Source organism: Pygoscelis adeliae, unplaced genomic scaffold (genome assembly GCF_000699105.1).
Source record: "Pygoscelis adeliae isolate BGI_AS28 unplaced genomic scaffold, ASM69910v1 Scaffold71, whole genome shotgun sequence".
Lineage (NCBI taxonomy): Eukaryota > Metazoa > Chordata > Aves > Sphenisciformes > Spheniscidae > Pygoscelis > Pygoscelis adeliae.
In genome coordinates this window covers 4,559,986-4,582,010 of record NW_008824356.1, presented here as the reverse complement: position 1 = coordinate 4,582,010, position 22,025 = coordinate 4,559,986, and the positions used below count along the sequence as shown (strand labels likewise).

The window sequence follows — 22,025 nt, the reverse complement described above, 5'->3', positions numbered from 1 at the left end:
GCTCCGGCAGCGGCTGCAGCTCTTGTCCTGGAGCTCTTCTGTACCCGCGTAGTTGTGCCACTGCCAGAGGCTCTGACAGGGGTGCCTTGCGATATAGGTAAAGCTACACAAAATTGTGTTTAGGCAGGCCCTGCTGCATTTGAATGTGTGTTTTTTAATTTAGGTGGGTTATTACATACGCTGGTTGTTTTTTAAAAAAAAAAAAAAGCCCTTAGTGGACAAAACTGGGAGAGCAGGTTTGGAGGATGGCAGTGTTTGAGTAGTGAAAATGAGATTCTTACGTTCTCAGTTCGACAACTTGCAGTTGGTTTGGATAAGTACTAAGTCATTCTCCTTGTATATTTGAGTTCCTTCTTGGAACCGAAATAGATTTGTATCTGAAATGCTGATTTTGGCATAAAAAATAATTGAAGGCTTATTATTAATCCCTTTTATTTTTCTGATTATTAGTGCATAATAAACTGAAAGAATAGGTTTGTTGTAAGAAAAGTGCACAGTGAACTGTACTAATTTAGTGGTATTTAAATATATAGTCATATGAGGGACTCTGATCTCTCTGCTGGAACTCTTAAAAGAAGAAATGTAGAGAGAATGTTTTGATTTTGTTTGTATGTGCTTTCAAGGATTAGTGGATATTATTTTGGTGATCTTCTGTATTGGGACACATTTACATGTGGTGTGTAACTGTTTAAACATGCTGAGATGAAGGAGGAGCTTTTAGAATAATCTATTCTGAAGAAACTATTGTTACTGTTTGCAGTTGCTTCTAGAAGTATTTCAAAACAATGTCATTTCAAAGTAATGTATTTCGAAACTGTTTCTTCAGCTATAGGATAGCCTTCCGAATGCTTTATCAAACATGTCTGATATGTGTAATGGTTAGAAAGTCCTAACTGTACTCTTGCATCTAGTCAGAGTAATTACGTAAATACTATTATTTACCTGAGAATCAAGCCTTCGTAGTCAGGTGTATTCAGCCTGTGACTCTTCATGCAGTTCAGTTGTGGCTTCTTTGTGTGACACGGAGCGAGATTACCATGGTGCAGGGATGCGAGGTACGTTCAGCCTCAACAGTGGGAGGGAGAAAGCAGGCCAGGAAGGACTGCTGGTGTCCTATCCTACAGCAAAGTTAAAGCAGTGACACCCCAACATGGGAACTGTTGCTATTCATCTGTTCTGAAATTCACTTCTCTGTGGTTTTCTGAGGTGGGCAATATGTATTTTGTGGCATTCAGGTGTATGAAGTTTGGTATGTAGTCTGTAGGTCAGGAGGTTTGCTGTTCTGGTCTAATGTAATACATCTCCACACCTGTCCCAGAAAATGTGCCTGGATAGCTAACAGTGCTATCGAAACTGAATGTAACTTGTCAGATGATGAGTTTCACATTTGAGGTATGATGAAATATCTTAGCATTATTGGCTCTTGGAAATGATGAAAAGCATGGAAGAAAAGATGGAGGAAAATTTGATTGTTAGCAGGTTCTGCCTTCTGAATGGGAAATACATACCTTACTAGAAAGTAACAGTATTTAACTCAAATCCAACAAATCTCTTGTGTGTGTGTATATATATGCACTTTATTAGTCACTGCACACTGGTGTTTGTACATTGGCCTCTGTGGAGCAGTAACTGAGTGGTAAAAATAACGTCCGTGTAAAACCATTTCAAGTGTAGCTAGAGTAAAATGTGGAGAAAAGGCTTTAAAGTCCAGTACGGAAAGTGGGAGTTCATGTTGCAGTGTATGGAGATGGAGTTGGTGGACGTTGTAGCAGATGCCTATGGAACAGCTGAAATGGCCTTTAAGTTGCAATTTTCTCTGTCTTCTCAGGAGATAATTTTAAACGGAGAGATTGTTCAGTTTGTGGTTAGAACTGAGATTGTTGCCTCATGCAGATTGTTGTATCAATAGCCCATTTTTCAGGGATAATGTTCCTTTACCTTTTGCACAAAACACTGATGGATTTTGACGTATTAGGAGAGAAATTTCTTAAATTCTAGGTCCTTTTCAGATACCAGGCTGTTCTTTCCTCTCTTAGCTGAATTATCTTCTCTCTCTGATCCCTCTGTACTAATTATGATTTCCAGATACACTCTCGCCTTGTGTTTGCTCATTTTTGTTCCCTGCCCGATGGCCTCGTTCAGCCCGATGGCCTTGCAGGAACTTGAGTAAAAGTGGTGGTGCAAGTTGCTCTTTTGCACAAAGTCCCGTATGGCTCCCTGTGTTGCAATTGCCATGACATGTAGATCTGCCCCTAATAACAGTAAGATAACATGCCCATTAAAATGTTGGCAGACTAATTATCATAGTATTTCTATTACAATGTGGAGGTAAGTGATAGTGATTGCACCTGTGGAAAACTTTAAGAGAAGGGTACTCTATAGAGTTAAATTTGCCTGTCAGTCCGTGTTTTATAGGAACAATTTTGAGACTGCTTTTTGTAGCTTTCATCACATGCTAACAGTTGATTATTTCCTAATGATATTAACTGTGAAGTGTGGGGCTTCTCTTTGTTTTATGGATGTTGTTAATCTGTTTTGTTAAAAGTTAGCATTAGAATCAAACTATTAAGTTAAACTATAATTTAAAAAACTTGAAAGGTTTTTAACTATCATATAAACTAAAGGTGCAATGTCATTATGATTTTAGTAAAGAGAGCTAGGTGTTTAGAAGCGGAGAGTTTTCCAGGAGTCTTCCATAGCATATGTAATTGCTGGGCTAAGAGGGTTGTCAGTGTGTTTGTGAGAATTCCTGATTTAAATCTCAATTCAGAGGGATTCCTGCATGTCTAAAGCTGTTCATTAACTTAGTAGGGTCTAAAATGAGACCTAGGAGTATGTTCCCAGGCTACCTCTTAGGTGGTTCATTTAGACTTTTACAGTCAATTCTTAATTATTAGGCAGTGGGAGTTTAGATGTCCTAGTTGCTGGAAAAACCCGTATAACTTCTGTATTATAGAATGTACTGGGAAGCATACAGCAGGTATTCAGGGACAGTGTAGATATAGCTGAGTGGTGGGGTTTTGGCGGGGGGGGGGAGGTGCTTCTTTCTGGCTTTCCCAGATGTTCACAGGCTCTTGTTGAGGTTTTCAGACGTGTCTCTGTTCCCCAGTGCTCCAGTTCTGAGTAAGTGTAGCTGAAAATTTTGAAAGCCTTAGGTCGGTGCCCAAATGGTAAATTTGATTTCAAACAATTGTTGTAAGGTGCATCTCGATACAGAATGTAGTGGAATATAACACATGTACTTCTTAAAAAGTTATTTCCTAGCGTTGCTGTAGGAATGTACTCTTGTGGAATATGGTGTTGTTATTCCTTTATATTTGCATACAGGCCACAGGATGAGTTACTGAAAATGGTTAATTACGGTTACAAAATTCTTACAAAATTTGACACAGCGGAAGACATAAAACAATTACACTTAGAAATACTTTTTGCTGTTTGATTCTTAAAGAAATCAGAGGATTAAACAGTTTGCAAGAATGAGTGATTCTTGAATAATGAGCAGAATGAATAATTAAATGCATTAGTGAAAGGCCTGAAAGCAGGGTGTATTTTTTTGTGTAAGCAAGTCTTTTTTTTATAGTGTGTTAGTGTGCTGCATGTTGTCTACTCTGACCTACCCTAGAATTACTGCTTTAGTTACAACATTTCTTGCCGAGTTTGTTGCTTGAGTCAAGAAGTGATCAGAAGATGGACTATTTTAACACTATGTATTTAATTTGCACCATGTCAAATATTTGTTATTTTGAAGAGGTTGCTGCATCCTAGGAGTCTTAAATTTCTTTCTGTTTCACCTTGTAATTCTGTGCATTGATTTTAGGATTTTAAAAGCAGTGTTTATTAATTGTAACTCAGTTACAGTATTTGAATGTGTGACTGTCATTAAGTACATTCAATATTTTGTGGTTAAAAATGTTTGCACTTCAACATTCTGCTAATGGTTCTCTCTTTATTATAGTGATAAACAGACAAGTTGACCATGACAACCTTCCTGGAATTTATCCAGCAGAATGAGGACAGAGATGGAGTTAGATTCAGCTGGAATGTTTGGCCTTCAAGTCGTCTTGAAGCCACAAGGATGGTAGTCCCGGTGGCTGCCCTTTTCACGCCACTGAAAGAACGTCCAGACTTGCCTCCTATTCAGTATGAGCCAGTTTTGTGCAGTAGGACCACATGTCGAGCTGTTCTGAATCCTTTATGGTAAACCTAATACATATGTTATGCCAATATTTTTCCTTACAAACAATCTTCAGAATAGTGCCAGTCAAACTACACAAAAGATCTGGTGTGTGGAAGTTCAAGTACTCCTCACATGAGTATACAGCTCAAACTTCTAGATCTTAGAAGTTTCTGCGCATAGATTTGCATATGTAACATATATGGTTAAAACATAGCTTTCATTTAACTAGTCTTTTCAATATACCTAATTAATGATTAATTATGTTATTTTTCTGGAACTACTCATCTTGTGAGTTAGCACACTCCTGCATTTTGCCTCTAGAAAATAACTAGGGTAGAAAGTTACTATGCTCTATCTTTTTAACTATTGGGCCCTGATATAGTTTAATTTCCAAGTAAAATAAACTATATTTATTACTGACATTAGTTCATTTGTAGACCAAAGCAGGTTAGCTGGTTTAGTTTACCGAAACAGAAACTGAAAGATGTGATTGATAGATAGATAGATAACTACATCAGAAGTAAGCATGAGAGAGGGTGAAAGCTGTTTAAGCTAAAGGGTGATATTGGTACAAGCACAAATGATTGTGGACTAGTCGTGGATAAGTTTAGGTTGGAAGCAGAGGAAGTGTTTCACACGCCATTCCGATCAGAGAAGTATGGAAAAGAAACAGAACAATTTCTAAGGTGGAGTTCGATAGGCAAGGGAAAGGTACTGAGTGATAGTGAGAGGTTAGACATGATTTAAAAGATCCTGTAGAACTCGCTCAATTTTATGAACGACTTGTCCCTGCTTGGGAGCAAAGACAATTTCAAAGCAGATGTAAAATTGCGGTTCGGTATTAAACGGACACAGTGACTGATGATACTGGAAGTCAGACTTAGCGGAAGCTAACTTTTTCAGAAGCATTATCTTCTGTTGAGGGCTGGAAGAAAAATAATGGAAAGACAAAGCCGTAAAGGGTCAGTCAGATCCCTGACATTATGGTGAACTGAGTACATTTTTCCTGTCTCATGTATGCAAGTCGTGACTGGATTTTTATTTTTTTTTTTTACAAGGTGTGATTAGAGACTCAGTTTGGGGGGACCTTTTGAAGCCTGCATGGCATAGTGTATCGGGCTAGATAATCTGTAGCCCCTGAAATTGGTATAGATCTCAGTAGAGCTGTGTTGTGTTTACAGCATGCTGGGACTTATCCAAAGACGTAATGATATTTTAAAAAGACTTTTGCCCTTGTAGATGGGAAAAGATGTGATAGCAAGAAACGTACATTAAAAACATGTAAAATTTACTTTCCCTTAAGCTGTGAGTAGGACTTTGTAAGACATCTGTATGGCATGAAGGTACAAGTTGCAATTTTTTTATTAGTATTCAGATAGTTAAAATAAATGTCGATAAAAGGAGGTAGGCTCATCAATTGAAAAAAATGTTATTTTCACTAAAGAGATAGCTGTTAAGTTGGAACCTGTTTTTTTAGGGCATAATGTATATTCAGGATAGTCCCAGACTCTGACAGCTAATAGGCATAGGCTGAGAAAGGAGAAAAATGCAAAGGTAGGGAGAGTTAAAATGATTTGCCTAAAACCATGCAGAAAGTCTATAATAAAGGTGCTGAGTCTGTATTCTTGAATTTCTTATTTGCTTCTTTTCCTTGAAGACCATTCTTCCTCTCTCAAGACAATAATTTGCATTATATGTCTGTGTAAGACTACACTTTGAATTTGTAATATGGGTATTTAGGAGACAGTATATTAGGAGGAAGCTTTTTCAAAGTCAATGTGTTTTTGAAAAATTAAAAGAAACTTATTCTAGGGTCAGTGGAGGAAAAAGAATTGTTCATGCTATATAAACTTTTCTTTTTGTATTTTTATAGCCAAGTGGATTATCGAGCAAAGCTCTGGGCTTGCAACTTTTGTTATCAGAGAAATCAGGTAAGAAAATGAAACATTCAGGATATAGAAAATCTTTTTTATAAGGTAAAAGTGAAAATCCTCATTTTTCAAGTTGTAGTTGCGAACTGAAATTGACAGCAAGGGCATGATTGTGCAGCTATATCTTCAGAGATTGCATTGAGATTTTTTTCATGACAGCAATAGTGAACATCCGTTGCAGAGGAAGGTAGTCCATACATATGTGTTTGTTTTTGTAGAAGTTGTGATCTTTTGTTTATACTTAATTTCTGTGGTTTTATTTGCAGTTTCCTCCTACCTATGCTGGCATATCTGAAATGAATCAGCCAGCTGAACTTTTACCTCAGTTCTCCAGCATTGAATATGTAGTACAGGTAAAATCATTAAATAAAGTCTTTAACATCTTTAACCTTGCAATATGCAAAAAGCTTTAATTTCAATTTTGTTTCTTCACTGCGTTTTAATGACTGTGAGTCTATATGTGCTTGTTAGTAGATGGAACATATGTCATCAATTGGAAATGGAAAACATAACTTTTTATAAGAACACAAGGATGGCTAAGATGACTGGTTTAAAAAATGAAAAAAAGAAAAAAGAGATGTCTCTTCTAAAGGCTATATATCTGTTAGGTCTGTTTCTTTACCAGAAGTTTAATTTTGTGTTTGTGACAGGGGTCTGCTTATTGCTGTTGCTTGCTCAAACGATTTTGGTTCAAATTTGGCTGACTGTTGATTAATCTCTCATTAATCATTTGGATTTAAGTTTGTAATTGAATGATTACGAGTTAGTTTTAGGGTTAGCTGGTTTAGAGAAAACAGCTAATATATATTCAGTTCAGGTGTTTGAATTTTAATATTCATCCTTTTTTAGGATGGAAGTTACTTGAATAAAATTAAAAAATGGACCTACAACCCAAAATTGCAAACATTTGCAATTGCAAATTTGTAATCTCTAAATTCCATTTTTGAGGGTTAAATTTTGTAAGACTTGAGTGAGGCATTCAGATTATGAAAAGAAGAGTGAAGAGTGAAGAGAAACTACTTTTTGCCAACTCTTGTAACACAAAGGGGATATTTGCTCATAGTACAGCAAAATTAGTATAGAAAGAATAAAAAGGACTGATGATCTCTAGAGTAAAATTAAGAGGTTAAATGCCACAGAATGTTATCAGGTTGGAATATTTTATAACTGTGAATGCCTTTATGACTGTTACGTTCACTTGGAGCAATAAAAGCTCGTTATATATGAAAAGATTTATATAATTGGCACATGCTTCAAAACTATCATGACATCCTGAAAGGATATTTTTTTTCTTCTATAGTAAGCATTTAATTTTTGTGCAGTTCATTATGGTAGAGGTTTCATTCCCCTTTAGCCCCAGATGCTGATTACTGCTTGAGAGGGAGGTAAGTTAGATGGAACATTGGCATCATTGGTGTGATTAAAAGTAAAACTTTTACAAAATGTACTTTATTCGTTCATTTTTGATCCTGTAAATATTGCAAAATTTGTTTTTCATGTGATTATATTTGTGTTTCTTAAAGCGTGGTCCCCAGATGCCTTTGATATTTCTTTATGTTGTGGACACATGCATGGAGGATGAAGACTTGCAGGCTCTGAAGGAATCCATGCAAATGTCGCTTAGTCTCCTGCCACCGACTGCGTTAGTAGGTCTCATTACCTTTGGCCGAATGGTGCAAGTTCATGAGCTTGGCTGTGAAGGAATTTCCAAAAGTTATGTCTTCAGAGGAACAAAGGACCTATCTGCAAAACAGCTGCAGGTAACGCACAAAAGCAAACAAAAAGAAATCATCAAGATGATGGTGATAAAGAAATTCAAATAGTCTGTAAATGAATTTTGTAATAAAATCTTATGTATTTGACTATAGGAAATGCTAGGGCTTACAAAAGTAGCTGTTTCACAAGTCGGTCGGGGTCCTCAAGTGCAGCAGCCACCACCTTCTAACAGGTAATGTGCTTAAAACATCTAAAAAAACATACCTTGACTACACTGATTTACTGGAAAACTTGTTTTATGACAATGAAAACAATCAAGTGACAGTCAAACCTTTTGATCAGGCACAAATTTACTAGGAGACTAATGGTTATAGCCTGTTTCTTCTGTACAGTTTGTACTGAGAAGAAAAGACTTAATGGGTGATAATAAAATCATCTGGATGATGCTTTGGAGATGTTCTGAGAGAACGTTATATAGGCATATTATGGATATGTAAATCATGATGCTTCTGTTGGTTGGTATGCTGGAAAGTGTCAACAGCTGGTTTAGTGCTCCTTTCTTATGTGGATATCCAGTTTTGCTTTCCCTTTTTCTCCCTCTTCCACTCCTCTCCCCTCCCCTTCTGTCTCTCATTTGGAAATTGTGGGTTGGTGTTTGATTCTCCTGTGTATCCCACTGTGACATAGAAGAAATTGATGACATGATAAAAAAGAGAGACAGTTTTGCAGTCTCTGCCTTCCAATAAATAGCTGCATTTGTAGACAGCCTGTAGCAAAGAGCACGAAAAATTCTTTCTATGTTAATGTTTCTTCTGATCTTTGATTTTCACTGAAGTAGTGAAAATTGAGTTTCTTTTTGAGATTCGTAGGTCATCATCTGCTGTGTTCTTTTGACTAGATAGGTTCTTTCTGGATAGTGGTGGTATCTCTAAGTTAGCAAGTTTTTGTTTTACAAGCACTTTGCTGAACTTCTTAAGCTGAGTGTGCTGTGTATGTAGTAACACCAAACTGCGTTATCTTGGTGAGGCAGAGACATTGCTCTGAATCCAGACTAGAATCTAGAATTAGAATCTAGAATTAGACATTGCTAAGGTATGTAATGTATTGCTAGTGAGCAACTGATAACATTTTTATTTAACAATTTGAATCTAAACTAATTCCATGTATTTGTTTACAGATTTTTGCAACCAGTGCAGAAAATTGATATGAATCTTACTGATCTTTTGGGTGAACTGCAACGGGATCCTTGGCCTGTTCCACAAGGAAAACGGCCCTTGCGTTCTTCAGGAGTGGCTCTTTCTATAGCTGTAGGGCTCCTTGAGGTAATAGCTTTAACTACAGTTGTGTTAATATGTAAATAGATCATTTTGTTGCAGAAAAGCTGCCACAATCAATATGTAAAAACCTTAGTAATTGATGCATATTAGATTTGCATGATGATTCTGATGGATATCATTCCTTACATACATAGAGTAATGTGTGTTTACACATTTTACTCAGGCAAAATTGAGACTTCGAGTTAACAGTGGATTTAAGTTTTCGGAGGGAAAAAGTACAGTTATTGTTAGAATCCTATCAGTGTGATAAATACCTGCATAGCTATTTCTTTTGTTCAATTTATAGCAAAATCTGATGGTTTTATTTGTCTTTTATTTCCTTCAGTGCACTTTTCCTAATACTGGTGCACGTATAATGATGTTCATTGGAGGACCAGCCACACAAGGACCTGGCATGGTTGTAGGGGATGAATTGAAGTTACCTATAAGATCATGGCATGACATTGAAAAAGACAATGCTAAATATGTTAAAAAGGGTACTAAGGTAAGAGATGATCATGGGTGATATTTTAGGCATCTTACCAGTAAGTAAACATTTACATTGCCTGGCACTGTAAAATACTGTTAGTAGTAGCAAATGTATAAAGAGGTGGGAATTGTGGTTTTGTTTACCTGTCTCTGAATAGTGGTATGTCTTCAGGAATTTCTTCAGAAATTTCAGTATATTGAGTTAAGACTTCATCTAGCTTTACATTAAAGTTCTTTGGAGTGTTTCCCTGGTTTAAGTCAGAGAAGATTCATGTGACTAAATGATATATCTAGAGTAAGGCTGTCTGCTTCTAAGACAGCTGCTCAAAACTGTCTCTGTAGTTGGGGGAGGATTAGGCAGTAGAGTTTAGGCTTAGTTCGTTTCATCCTAAATGTACATTTGGGCAGGTGAACTGCATCCAAAACCTGTTGAATTCATCTTAACTGATTATAATGGGAGCTTAAATGATTAGTTCAGTCTCAAGCGCCTGTAGTTATAGACACTTGAGATTAGAAAGGTAAATTCAGTTCTGCGTGTTGGATCTAGTACTTAATGCAAAGTTTAAAAAGAAAAGATCAAGGTCATTTTCTAGTTTAAATAACAACCACTGGTCTGTCTAGTGTGAGTCAGGTTCTCAGCTGGTCAGAAAAAAACCACAGGTGCTGAAAAGTCCAGTCCTAATTTTAACTTCAGGAAAAAATATTCTTCTAGCTTGTATTAGAATATGATGTGAATAAAGTCTGATAACATTGTTTTAGAAAAATTTTGGGAGTTTAGGATTTAATATGAAGATGAGGAGAGTTCACGTCATAAATTGCTATGAACTGTATTTTCATCTTGGATTTAGCATTTTGAAGCCCTGGCTAATCGGGCTGCAACAAATGGTCATGTTGTTGACATATATGCATGTGCATTGGATCAGACTGGTCTTCTGGAGATGAAGTGTTGTCCCAACTACACCGGGTATGTGCCTATTCATTTTTAAGTAGTATATGAAGGTGCAGTTTTGGTTTTGGTGTTTTTTTTTTTTAAATTGTTTAATAGGAAGCACTTACCAAAAACATTCTGCTACTTTAAAAAACACCACCACCACCACCACCCCCCCCTCTGATATACTGTGATGGTTGCATTTGTATCAGAATTTTGGAATTTCTCAGCCTCTGGCAAATTTGTTTTAAACCCAAACCACAGTTGTGGGTTTAATCAGAAGGGTTGTTTTTTTGTGACTTTTTTTTTTTTTAAACACATGATCTGTTTGAGGCTTAAATAACAGGTAATTTTTCCTATGTCCTGTTGCTATTTCTCAGTGTGTTGTAAGCTGCAGGTTTCAGTAAAGATAAGGACCTGTCATCCTTTTTCTTGCTCTTCAGAGTGGTACAAAACCCTGTGTTACTCCTTCTGTCTTGTTTATGCCCTTCTATATACTGTTGTTCATAGGTTCAACTACTGTATTAGGTGATTATTGGGCATATCTGTTGCTCCTGATTTCTGTTCCCTCTATTCAGTTCTACATTTCAGATATGGTCTTGTATTCCCTCCAGCTCGTCTTGCCAGCAGTTCATTTTAACAGAATCAAAGCAAGTTCTAGTCTTTCTCATGAAACCACTCTGCTATTTTCCGTCACTGTGGATGACACCCTCGCCCTTCCTCTTAGGCAGATCTATAGTCTGGAATAACTTTTGACTCTCGCTTGCGTGTTAAGTACCTCATTAATTTTGTGAATCCTGCCAATTCTTCCTCCATATTTTTTCAAAGGCTGTCTTTTCTTTCTCTTTCTGAAAGTCTTTTCTACACTCATAATATTTCGTCTTTGCTAGTATAGCCACCTGCTTTACATACCATTTGATTTTTAGGTTAGGCTTCTGTATTCAGTCTGGATTCTTTTGCCAAGCTCATTTTTGTTGCTTGTTATTGTTAGCTGTGTCAATACCAACTGCAGGTAAAATTAAATGAAGCATCTTTGCTTATCAGTTTAGTAACTGGTATATTTGTGGGTAACGGGCCTTCTTAGTTGCCTGTCAATACCTTCATGTGACACAGGATCCTAAGCACATCTTACGTATCTAGGCATATCAAGAAGAATGAGAGATGCAGCTGCAGGCTGTGATGAACATATGCTGCTGAGTTTCAGGCCAGCTTGGCTGTGCTAGTGACTGCTGGGTTGCTTCTTTTCAGAGGTGTGTTTGTATAGCCTTAGCGTGGGAGTTTCCACTGCTTAGGACCTTTAAGTTTATGACTTTACCTGTACATTTGATTCCTATTCCTTTTCTGCATCAGACTCAAGCTGTATTTTTCTGTATACTACAGTGTAATTTTGCTCTTTTTCTCTGCTCTTGTGACTCACCTTAGCCTGTTTCTGCTCTTGCAGCAAAACTAGTCTTAATGTATAGTTTGTCCATTTCTCTTACAACTGCTCCTAATTTCTGTTTGGTTACATCCTACATACAGGGAACGATTTCTGATTCTATGTCTTCGAGTATCCACCTGAAAACTTCTATAACTTCTTTTGGTGTAATGTTTGACCTATTAACATATTTTACTAAGATGATTTAATTAATATTTTTGGATGAATAACAGTAATATCTCCCATTACTATTTCCTAAATGCAGTATATGATATTTCATGATGAGTGGCAACCGTTGCAGTTACATCCACAGAATATTGCTAAGCATAAAACCAAATCATGCTTCTTGAGCATAGATTTAAGCCTGAAATAATGAGTGAACTACTCAAAATAAAATGATGTGGTAATAGCTTTGGAATATTGAATGTTAGGAGCAGTTAACTGACTTTGCTTGACAAGGTTGTGAGACATTTGTAGTGTTGAAGTCCAGTATAGTATTTTCCCAGTGAAAGATTTTGTTATATATTATAATCACAATGACCTGAAGATGCTGATTGGGCAAGAAACTCACTCACAAAATTAATCCCTAACATTTTAGCAAAATACTAATTTAATGATAGTCCATTTTAAGAAGGCAAAAATGTGCCTCACCATGAACTGTCATTAGTTTTAGCCTTTAATAGAAATAAGCTGTATAAATCCCATGTGCTAAATTATTGCATAATAAGTAATCTGTTTTAACTTGAGGGTTTTGTTTGTTTGTTCTTTTTGTTGTTGTTGTCTAGAGGCTACATGGTAATGGGAGACTCTTTCAATACATCTTTATTCAAACAAACCTTTCAGAGAGTATTCACAAAAGATATGCAAGGACAATTTAAAATGGGATTTGGTGGCACATTAGAAATAAAGGTAAGAGTAAAAAATGCGATGTATTAGTGAAACACTGGAATAGGAGGGCTAAGAACTGGAATCTCTGCCCTTTAAGGAATTTTTAGGAACATGCTAAACAGATGTGTCAGGGTTGGTTTGGACATAGCTGTTACTGCCTAGCTATCTTTTTACAGTTCTGTGATTCTGTAAATGTGAGTTAGGTATAATGTTAATTCCTTCTTACCCTGCATTCGGTGACAGCTAAGAGGGAGACTGAACTGAAATTAATGTTTCTGTTAGAAACTCACAATGCTGTGTGCATAGATTTTGGTGTCAGTAGTGAGTGTTTCTTGGTTTTAGGTCCGGGTTTGCTACATAGTCCAGGACAGCTTTCATTTAATTTTCCCTCCTTACCAGAATCCACTCTGGCACTTTAACAATGTTCATTTTCACCTCCACTCTTGTGAGAAGCTTAGAGCTGAATGTGCTGTAGGTTCAGGTATGGTCTTCCATGATGTTTCTTGCAAAGTATTACAATCCTGCCTTGCAGAAGCGTATGGGGCTATTTTCTTATTCAGTAAAATTCTGTTTAAGTTTTTACTACCAGGACAAATAATTGAACCCTCTTTTTTCATGTCATGTTCTTGTGAATTTTGTTGGAAGATCCTGGAAAATGCGAAAAGGGAGCCCCAGTTCTAGAGGAATGTACAAATCACTTCAAAATTACATTGGAAGAACGTAAATAACTGGATTTTGCTTTTAGCTAAATATGTTTAGGAGATAGTGTAAATTCAGTGTGGGGTATGTACGGGCTTATCTTACAAGTCTTCAGTTTTAATCTCATCTTGTGAATATTTTTATTACTGTGCTAGAAAATAGACATTATCCAGTATACTTTCTAGGCTCCCACATTTGTAAGTAGCAGCAGCTTTTCTCCATGTTTTAATTTATGTTCATGCTGTTGTTTCAGATGTACTAATTGGTACAGCAAACATATGTAATGAAGTGTAGAAAGTGAGCGCATGAGAAGTTTCTCTAAATGTATCAAGCATTATTATATGTATAACGTTTCCTAAAGGTATCAAGAGTCTGATTTGCATTAAGGTTTTCATTAACTAATGATAAAATAAGACTGAGTTCTTCTTAGCGTGTCATATTAATGTATGTTTTTCTTCTAAATACGAAGACTTCAAGAGAAGTAAAGATTTCTGGAGCGATTGGACCCTGTGTCTCTCTCAACTCTAAAGGACCTTGTGTCTCAGAAAACGTAAGTTAACTTTGCTGAAAATGAAGCTAATATCTTACTATGGGAAAAAAGGATTTAGGATTTCTGGATTTGAAGAGAGGCTGAAACTTTTCCATAAATGGAACAAAGAGTGTTTACTTTTTTACCGATTTTAAACTAAATACACGCAAGGGCTGTTTTTTGGATAAGCTCCTGTTCACTGCTAGTTTAGATTCAAGTTGTATTAGACCTTGCAGATCCCTTGTTGCTTGGTTAGGTCTGTCCACTGAGTGGTTGCTTTAAAATTGTTACAGAGAAGTTATATGCTGGCAAAGCAGAAACCAAGTAGAAAGCGTGTTAGCATGCTTTATTGTTAAAACCAGAGCTACGCCCTTTTATCCAAACAAAGAACCATGAAAATACTTTGTTTAGAAAGACTGAGAGAGCAGGAGGACACAAGACTGTGGGAACATCCCCTCCATCTTCCCATTTGTATAGCTGTTTCACCAAATGCCCATTTAATAAATTGATTAGAATATCCAACTATTACAGGCTCCTGAAGTAACTCCTTTAAATTTACATCAGACTCAAATCATCACTTATTTTTTTACCAAATAATATTACTACAGTTTAATTTTGCATTTGGTTACTAATCAAAAACAATTATTGCAAGTAACCAAAATGTATTACATTCAAAGTCTCACTTTTGTTCCTAACAATCCGCGTAATAGAGCATGTGAAAGTGCTTACAAATGGCCTGCTTTAATCAAGCATTTTTCATGCCTAAATTTTCCTTGTATTTATGATTGCATCTTTGTGAACTAAAAATCTCAATATAATCAGCATTTTTTTTTCTTTTTTTCTTAGTGGTCTGGTACAGATTTTCTTATTTCGTCACCTGAATGATTTCATATATTAGAATAAAAGTTAAAAACCCAAGAAACAATTAAATGTACATCTCCTTATTTAAGCTAGATATTTAAATCATAGGACGTAATAGAAAATTTAATTGTGAATTCATGTCTGTTGCCTTGCAATTATGTCATGATTAATTTCTATTCCAAAAACACTTTTGTTGAAATTATCCGAATTTAAAATTTTTGAGGTAAAAGGTATGAACAAATTGTAGATGCATGCAGCTTGTTGCAAGTGGTAACTGGACAATTAATCTAGCCATAGTGCTTTTAACAGTGAACACAAGCACAGTGACAACATTGCCGGTATAATTTTCCTTGAATGTTTTGTTTGGTTTCACTGGGTCCATTATGGATGACTGATTATTTTAATTGGTTTCTCTGGGTATTTATGTTGTTTGGATGACATAAAGGAATTGTCACTTGAAATACATCACTATCTGTATACAGTTACCTTGTTAGTTACTAGAGACTATGTAACTATATACTATGTAAGCTATCTACTTGAAGTTTTGGTATGCCTTAGAAGAGTCATTCCACTTACATGTGCTTCTTACCTCTTCTCTTGGGACTGTTTAAGCAAAGTCTAGTACTTTTTCCTGTTTCTGACTCGCTTTTTCCACTTTTCTAATGCCATCTCCTTGCCTTGCTAATGTTTCAATCTTTTGCAACCATGTCATTTTTATTATTCCTGCATCCAACACTGCAGTTGTTTTGCAAGAGTGTCTGAGAAGCTGACAGAGTGAGCAGGGAGAAAACTTGTGACAGAGTAGTTGTAAACAATTACCTATAATGGCCAGATGTTGTACTTCACAAAGGAAGGTAATACTTCTGGCTTGTAAAAGTATTATAAAATCTTTCTACAGGAGATTGGAACAGGAGGTACTTGTCAGTGGAAGATTTGTGGACTTAATCCTACTACAACACTTGCACTGTACTTTGAGGTGGTCAACCAGGTAATAAATATTTGTCTACTTATTTACTAAACTAATTTTATTTTATGTGACTGCTGAAGCCTGTATTTTTGTGTGGTTCCCTCAAGTGCAGTAGCAGGGATACAAACGATGTTGCCATTTTGTGTTGTCAAAGTTTAGAGACGGACACTAACAGCTTAATGATGAGCTAATCTTCTTCTTGAATGTGATGATGAGAACCAAAGAGCTCTACAAATTTTGGATAGAGTTCATAATCTAAATCCAATATTTCTTTTCAGTGTTACTTACTAAAATGTATTTCAGTTGCAATATATGAAAATACTGTAATCTGTATGTTTAAAAGTGCTTTTCAGTATTTCTTTGATGTTTTAGTTACAAGGTAATTACTCCATAATGTTACATTTTAATTTATGCTTTAATTTCTCAGTATTTGCAAGTAAAGATTGGCTTCATTGAAATGCCTCAGGGGCACATAGCCTAGTTTCCTGTCTCCCTGAGGGGGTACTAGGAAAGAGGATAAAAACATGACAAGCAAATGTGCTACTTCCTTCTAGTACTTTCCCTTCTTCCAAATATTTGAAGCTCAGGAACTATGTGAGTTGACTGGAGTTTCTATATATTTAGTATGCTATACTTTATAACCTGTGCAAAGGTTTGAAAACTTGAACTTACCTTAGCCGTTTTTCATTGTACTTTTTGCATATTTATTTTGGTCTCATTTTATTACTAGCTCTAAAACTGGTCCGGTCATGGTGTGTAATAGCTGATTTCAACTGTCCTTCTCTTTTGGAATTACTTACCTTGTTAGCAGCATATAAACCTGTATTTCTACTGACCACGGTTTTGAAATTTCAGTTTACACCTGGATTCCAATCTTTACATTTCAATGGCACTTTCTGGGATTCATTAATCAACATTTTAGAGTAGCACTGGTTTTGTTGCCCTGTAATTCTAGTGAATCATGTGATGTTCAAATAGAATCTAATGAAATCAGCAGTTGTAACACAGCCCCTTTGAAAATATTGTCTCTGTAAGGGTATGTGGAAAGAGAGAGCATTGGTTGCTTTAAGGGTATCTGGTGGAGGCAGCAACTGCTCCAAACATCCCGTAACAGTCTCCAAGTTTATTAGCCACGTTTGGTAACGGTACTCAACATAATAAAAGCATCAGACAATGCGTTTATATAACTTGAGCTGCCTGTTGCTAAGAATTTTATTGTTTTCTAGTAATTTGTTTATACATTTTTTTGAATTATACTATAAAATCTTGAGATTCACCTCCATTTAATTTTTTTTTCCTCCTGTACTTAGCACAATGCTCCCATTCCTCAAGGAGGACGTGGTGCAATCCAGTTTGTGACTCAGTATCAGCATTCCAGTGGACAGAGACGTATCAGAGTGACCACTGTTGCCAGAAAGTATGTTTTACTTGTGATGAATCATTTTCGAAAAAGCAGGATGTATATTTGCCTTTTAATTTTTAGATTTTGTAACCAATCTATTGTTCTGGGATATGCAGTGCCACAGGTGGTGAAGGCATAATCATACCTTTGAGACAGTTGCCTCTCTTGTTCTGTGGGCTGTTTCTTCCCTGAGAGGTTGCAGTGGCTATATAATGATGTTATGGGAGTGCTCTGAAGTAACCCAAGTGATTTTAGATGAAGAGGAAGCTTTGAGTGAAATTCTATGGCCTAAACTGAAGAGATGGTTGGACTTAGGCAATGGCAAAGATCACTTCATAACTTAACTCGAGAGTGCTAGCTGTGCTTCAGGGAGGTATAAATACCTGTTCTTCCATGTCTAACCTTTACCTGCAGCTTCCTTGGTTCAATTTACTTCACAATTTTAAAAAGTGATGTTTAATATTATGCAGGCATTTTTCAATGTTCAGTGACATTTCGTTTAAGCTGAAGGAGGTTAATGATTGGTTAATTTGATGGAAGATTCAGTTTATCAAAAAAACCATTGCCCTTACTGTTGATATTCATATCTTGTTAACTTACATTAGTCATAATAGTAAAATCTTCTTGACGACTGATAAAAGGACAGATTAATAGTTCACCTTGTAAATTGAAAAGAACAAGCAAGGTACACAAGAAAACTGCTAGTGTGGGAATGTGTGATTAGCTTCATGGACAGTGTTTTCTGTAACTTACCTTTCATAATTAATATTTTTTTAAATATAATAACTTTTATAAGTGGCATTCTATTTTATTTCACTGGTTGCATGGCATCTGTACAGATAAGGACATTTATAATTAAAGAATGATTAACTGAGGTGCTGCTCATTTATACCCAGTGGATTTCTGAAGTCCAGCATGAGTTTGTTAAACTGCTGACACTGCTTTCTTTGCCTTAATTTGAAGGGATATTTTGAGGTTGGACGTCTGTCCTTTCACTGTGATGCAAATACTTGATTTTTCTTTCGCAGCTGGGCAGATGCACAGACGCAGATTCAAAACATTGCTGCATCTTTTGACCAGGAAGCTGCTGCGATTCTCATGGCTAGGTTGGCGGTGTATAGAGCAGAGACAGAAGAGGGGCCCGATGTGCTTAGATGGCTGGACAGACAACTTATACGACTGGTAAAAAGGACTATATTAAAGGAGTTAGATTGGTTTCTTGACTCCAGACATATCATTCTTAAATGACTAGTGTTCAGTGATTGTTTCTTTAAAAATAAAACAAAACAAAAAATTAACTGAATGCTTCAGTTCCACAAGTGGGTATGCAGAATTAACTAAGATTTTCTATTTTAAATGGAAAAAAAAGCAGATATGTTTTTAGTTCGTTTATTAATGTTTCCTCAGTCCTCAGCAGTTAGTAATTGCCAGCAATTGAGAGAAATTCTAGCATGAGATTAGCAGAAATTAAAGCTTTCTCTACTTTCTGCTGCTTGTAATGATATTGTAGATGAAATATTTTTAGGAAGAAAAAAAAAAAGTCAAAGTATTTTGAAAACCATATGGAATTTCTTTATTTTCAAAAGTTCAGTTTTCTGTTTTTTTTTGTTTTATTTCTTGTAAGTAAGTAGTTATTAATAATTTAATTTTAAACAGCCCTGGAGAACATGTTTAATCATCTAACTCTGCTTAGCGATATTAGAGAAAAACACCAAAAAGCCACTAAAGCCTCATACGTAAGGAAATCGCTGCTTGTTAAGAAAAGAACTTATGTCAGCTAGGTTTCTGTTTGCTTACAAAGCTGTAAGCACCTCAAATCGTGTCTATTAAAACCAAACAAACTTACAGTAATGGAATGACCAAGCAAGTATGTTTCTTAATTAGATAAATTTTTCTTCTACTCCAGTGCCAGAAATTTGGAGAATATCACAAGGATGATCCAAGCTCTTTCAGATTTTCAGAAACCTTTTCACTTTACCCACAGGTGAGTAGAAGGAAGGTGTCTCTATAAGGGATAAAGAGAGAATGCTTAGTGAAGGAAGAGGCACTGTGGCACAGAGTAAGTAAGATAAGGAAGGCATTTACACTGGATACCAGAATGAAAAGACCCCCTGCCCCCAGCTACTGTCTGGCATGTGACATTAGGCAAATCACTTCTGTCATCTGTGCTGCTCTGTTCCCTTTTGCCCTCTGTCCTTACAGCTAAACTTCCTCTAACTGTGTGTATTTTTTGTTTCTCCTATAATGGAATCCTCATCTTACCTGAGTTTGTAATTCAGATGATGACAGTTTTTTTTTAAGGGCAGTTTTAATGAAGAAATTCAGAAAACATGAGAAAAGATACGGTTTTGCTTTGTTGTTTCTTTCCTATATGATTTATGATACTGACCTGAAAAGAAACACTGGTGAAGTGAACTTGAGCTTGACTCTATTAAACTTTGAATAGTTTCTTTGCTAATAATCCATTCTGATAAATTCCTCCATTCTGATAAATTCCTCCATTCTGATAGCTCCTGATATGTTGCTTTTGGACTCTTCATAGACTTCCATGATATTTCTATCAAAATATCGATAGAGTTCGAGTTATCTACCAATCTGTCTCAAGATGTTAAGTGTTGCGGGGAGATTGATTCAGCAATGAAAGGATTTGCTTCTTGCATTTCACTAATGAAGTTCAACTTTGCTGTGGTTAATGTTCTTTTTTCTGTTCACATGCTATAACTTACCTTGTATATTCAAGCACAGCAGCCTCTCTCATAGGAATAGTAGAACTTACAGTAAAGGAAGAGTTTGGCAATATTCAGTCATACTATTTATCAGTTAGTACTGGAGAAGAAGAAATATTAAACTTTTCTCTTAATTCAAAGCTGCTTTGTAGAGCAGATCCATTCTGATCACTCTGTCTTACTCTCATTAGACTATATAAAAACTGGCAAAGGTCCATATACAAGTTAGAAATGTTAAAGGACTTGGAATTCAATTTTGTTGTGGCATTGGTCTCATGTAGTTTGTGGAAAACATTTCTCTCCTTGTACAACTCTCCTTATCTGTGAAAGTTCAAACAAATGGTTTTTGTTTTGCAGTTTATGTTTCACTTGAGAAGATCTCCTTTCTTACAAGTTTTTAATAACAGTCCAGATGAGAGCTCATACTACCGTCATCATTTTATGCGTCAAGATCTAACCCAGTCGCTTATCATGGTTCAGCCGATTCTTTATGCCTACTCTTTCAATGGACCTCCAGAGGTATCGTTATATATAACATAATAGTAGGTTAAAAGGTGCTGTTTTGAGAGAGGGATGATTATTGTCCTCACACGTTATAAAATGTGTGGTTTTAAAATTTATTGCATGAGAAAGAATATTCATTTAGTATAGAACATACTATGAACAAGGCATATCTCAGAATTCTGATGTAGCATAGTCTTGACAACAAAAGTCAGTTTGTGAAGAGATGTTGTTTTAAACTAAGGAATGGTAATTTTTTTTGTTAGTTTTCCAGAGCTATAGGAGTTTTGCTTTTGTTTTTGTGGTGCCAGAATGTAAACATCAACAAAAACGTTTTTATTTCAAAATGTACTTCTTCTGTAGAGTTTGAAGGAAAAGTTGGGGTTTTTTTGAAATGTACAAAATTCCCTCTATCTTAACGCCTTCATCCAAAGCTTCTGATTTTGATGTGGTTACCATTATGTATAGATTTGGTACAGAACCTTCCAGCTGACCTTATCATGGCACATTCTGTATAAACCTAAAATAAAAAGATGATCTTCCAAGAAGCTTGTGAAAGAAGTGTAAGATAGGAGACAACAGAAGTAGTCTGATAGATAAGGGAGAGTGAGGAAATGGTAAGACAGTGAAAATAAACATAGTAGGCAAGGATTTTGGTGGGTTGGAATTCTAACTTTTGTTAGGGGTGGGTTTTTTTTTTTAGACTATGTCATGAGGATAAAAAAAAGACCTTTAAAAGTGGAGTTTAATTTAAAGTAATGAGGTGGTTTGTGAATAGCTACTCACAAGTGTAAGATTATTCTCCCATGTATGAATAACAGTTAGTCACATGGGTGATGCAGAGGAGAAGCATGATCAAGCGGGAGCTGACACCTCAGTGAAGAATGAGTAATAATCTTTTTTTTGATTCTTGGAATAGTTAATATTTTCAGTATCCCTAATAAGATTGATCCAATTAAATCATATGGTACTGATTCAATTAAATCATAGAGTGCCAGTATAGCGTCACTGCCCTTGAACTTACCCACAGGGGTCCGTATTGGGACCAGTACTATTTCATATCTTCATCAATGACATAGACAGTGGGATCGAGTGCACCCTCAGCAAGTTTGCAGATGACAGCAGGCTGAGTGGCGCGGTCGACACGCCAGAGGGACAGGATGCCATCCAGAGGGACCTGGACAAGCTGGAGAAGTGGGCCTGTGTGAACCTCATGAGGTTCAACAAGGCCAAGTGCAAGGTCCTGCACCTGGGTTGGGGCAACCCCTGGTATCAATACAGGCCGGGGGATGAAGGGATTGAGAGCAGCCCTGCCGAGAAGTACTTGGGGGTACTGGGGGATGAAAAGCTGGACGTGAGCCAGCAATGTGCGCTCGCAGCCCAGAAGGCCAACCGTATCCTGGGCTGCATCCAAAGAAGCGTGGCCAGCAGGTCGAGGGAGGGGATTCTGCCCCTCTACTCTGCTCTGCTGAGACCCC

At 36.4% G+C, this 22,025-nt stretch overlaps 1 protein-coding gene across 2 annotated transcripts in view; it reads left to right on the top strand.

Annotated features, from left to right (window-relative positions):
• Positions 1-22,025, top strand: part of SEC23A (Sec23 homolog A (S. cerevisiae)) — a 32,273-nt gene that overhangs the window by 1,477 nt on the left and 8,771 nt on the right. Inside the window, exons 1-16 of one of the 2 annotated variants that reach the window (XM_009319378.1) lie at positions 11-97; positions 3,956-4,197; positions 6,051-6,108; positions 6,375-6,461; positions 7,632-7,868; positions 7,977-8,056; positions 9,002-9,146; positions 9,487-9,645; positions 10,478-10,593; positions 12,760-12,883; positions 14,031-14,111; positions 15,850-15,939; positions 17,229-17,335; positions 18,349-18,502; positions 19,227-19,304; positions 20,404-20,565. In XM_009319378.1, the coding sequence (XP_009317653.1) occupies positions 3,977-4,197; positions 6,051-6,108; positions 6,375-6,461; positions 7,632-7,868; positions 7,977-8,056; positions 9,002-9,146; positions 9,487-9,645; positions 10,478-10,593; positions 12,760-12,883; positions 14,031-14,111; positions 15,850-15,939; positions 17,229-17,335; positions 18,349-18,502; positions 19,227-19,304; positions 20,404-20,565 (1,899 nt within the window). In that variant the 5' untranslated portion in view covers positions 11-97; positions 3,956-3,976. Of the gene's footprint in view, positions 1-10; positions 98-3,955; positions 4,198-6,050; positions 6,109-6,374; positions 6,462-7,631; positions 7,869-7,976; positions 8,057-9,001; positions 9,147-9,486; positions 9,646-10,477; positions 10,594-12,759; positions 12,884-14,030; positions 14,112-15,849; positions 15,940-17,228; positions 17,336-18,348; positions 18,503-19,226; positions 19,305-20,403; positions 20,566-22,025 lie in introns of those variants that run through there. The other variant, XM_009319377.1, reaches the window with a different exon arrangement.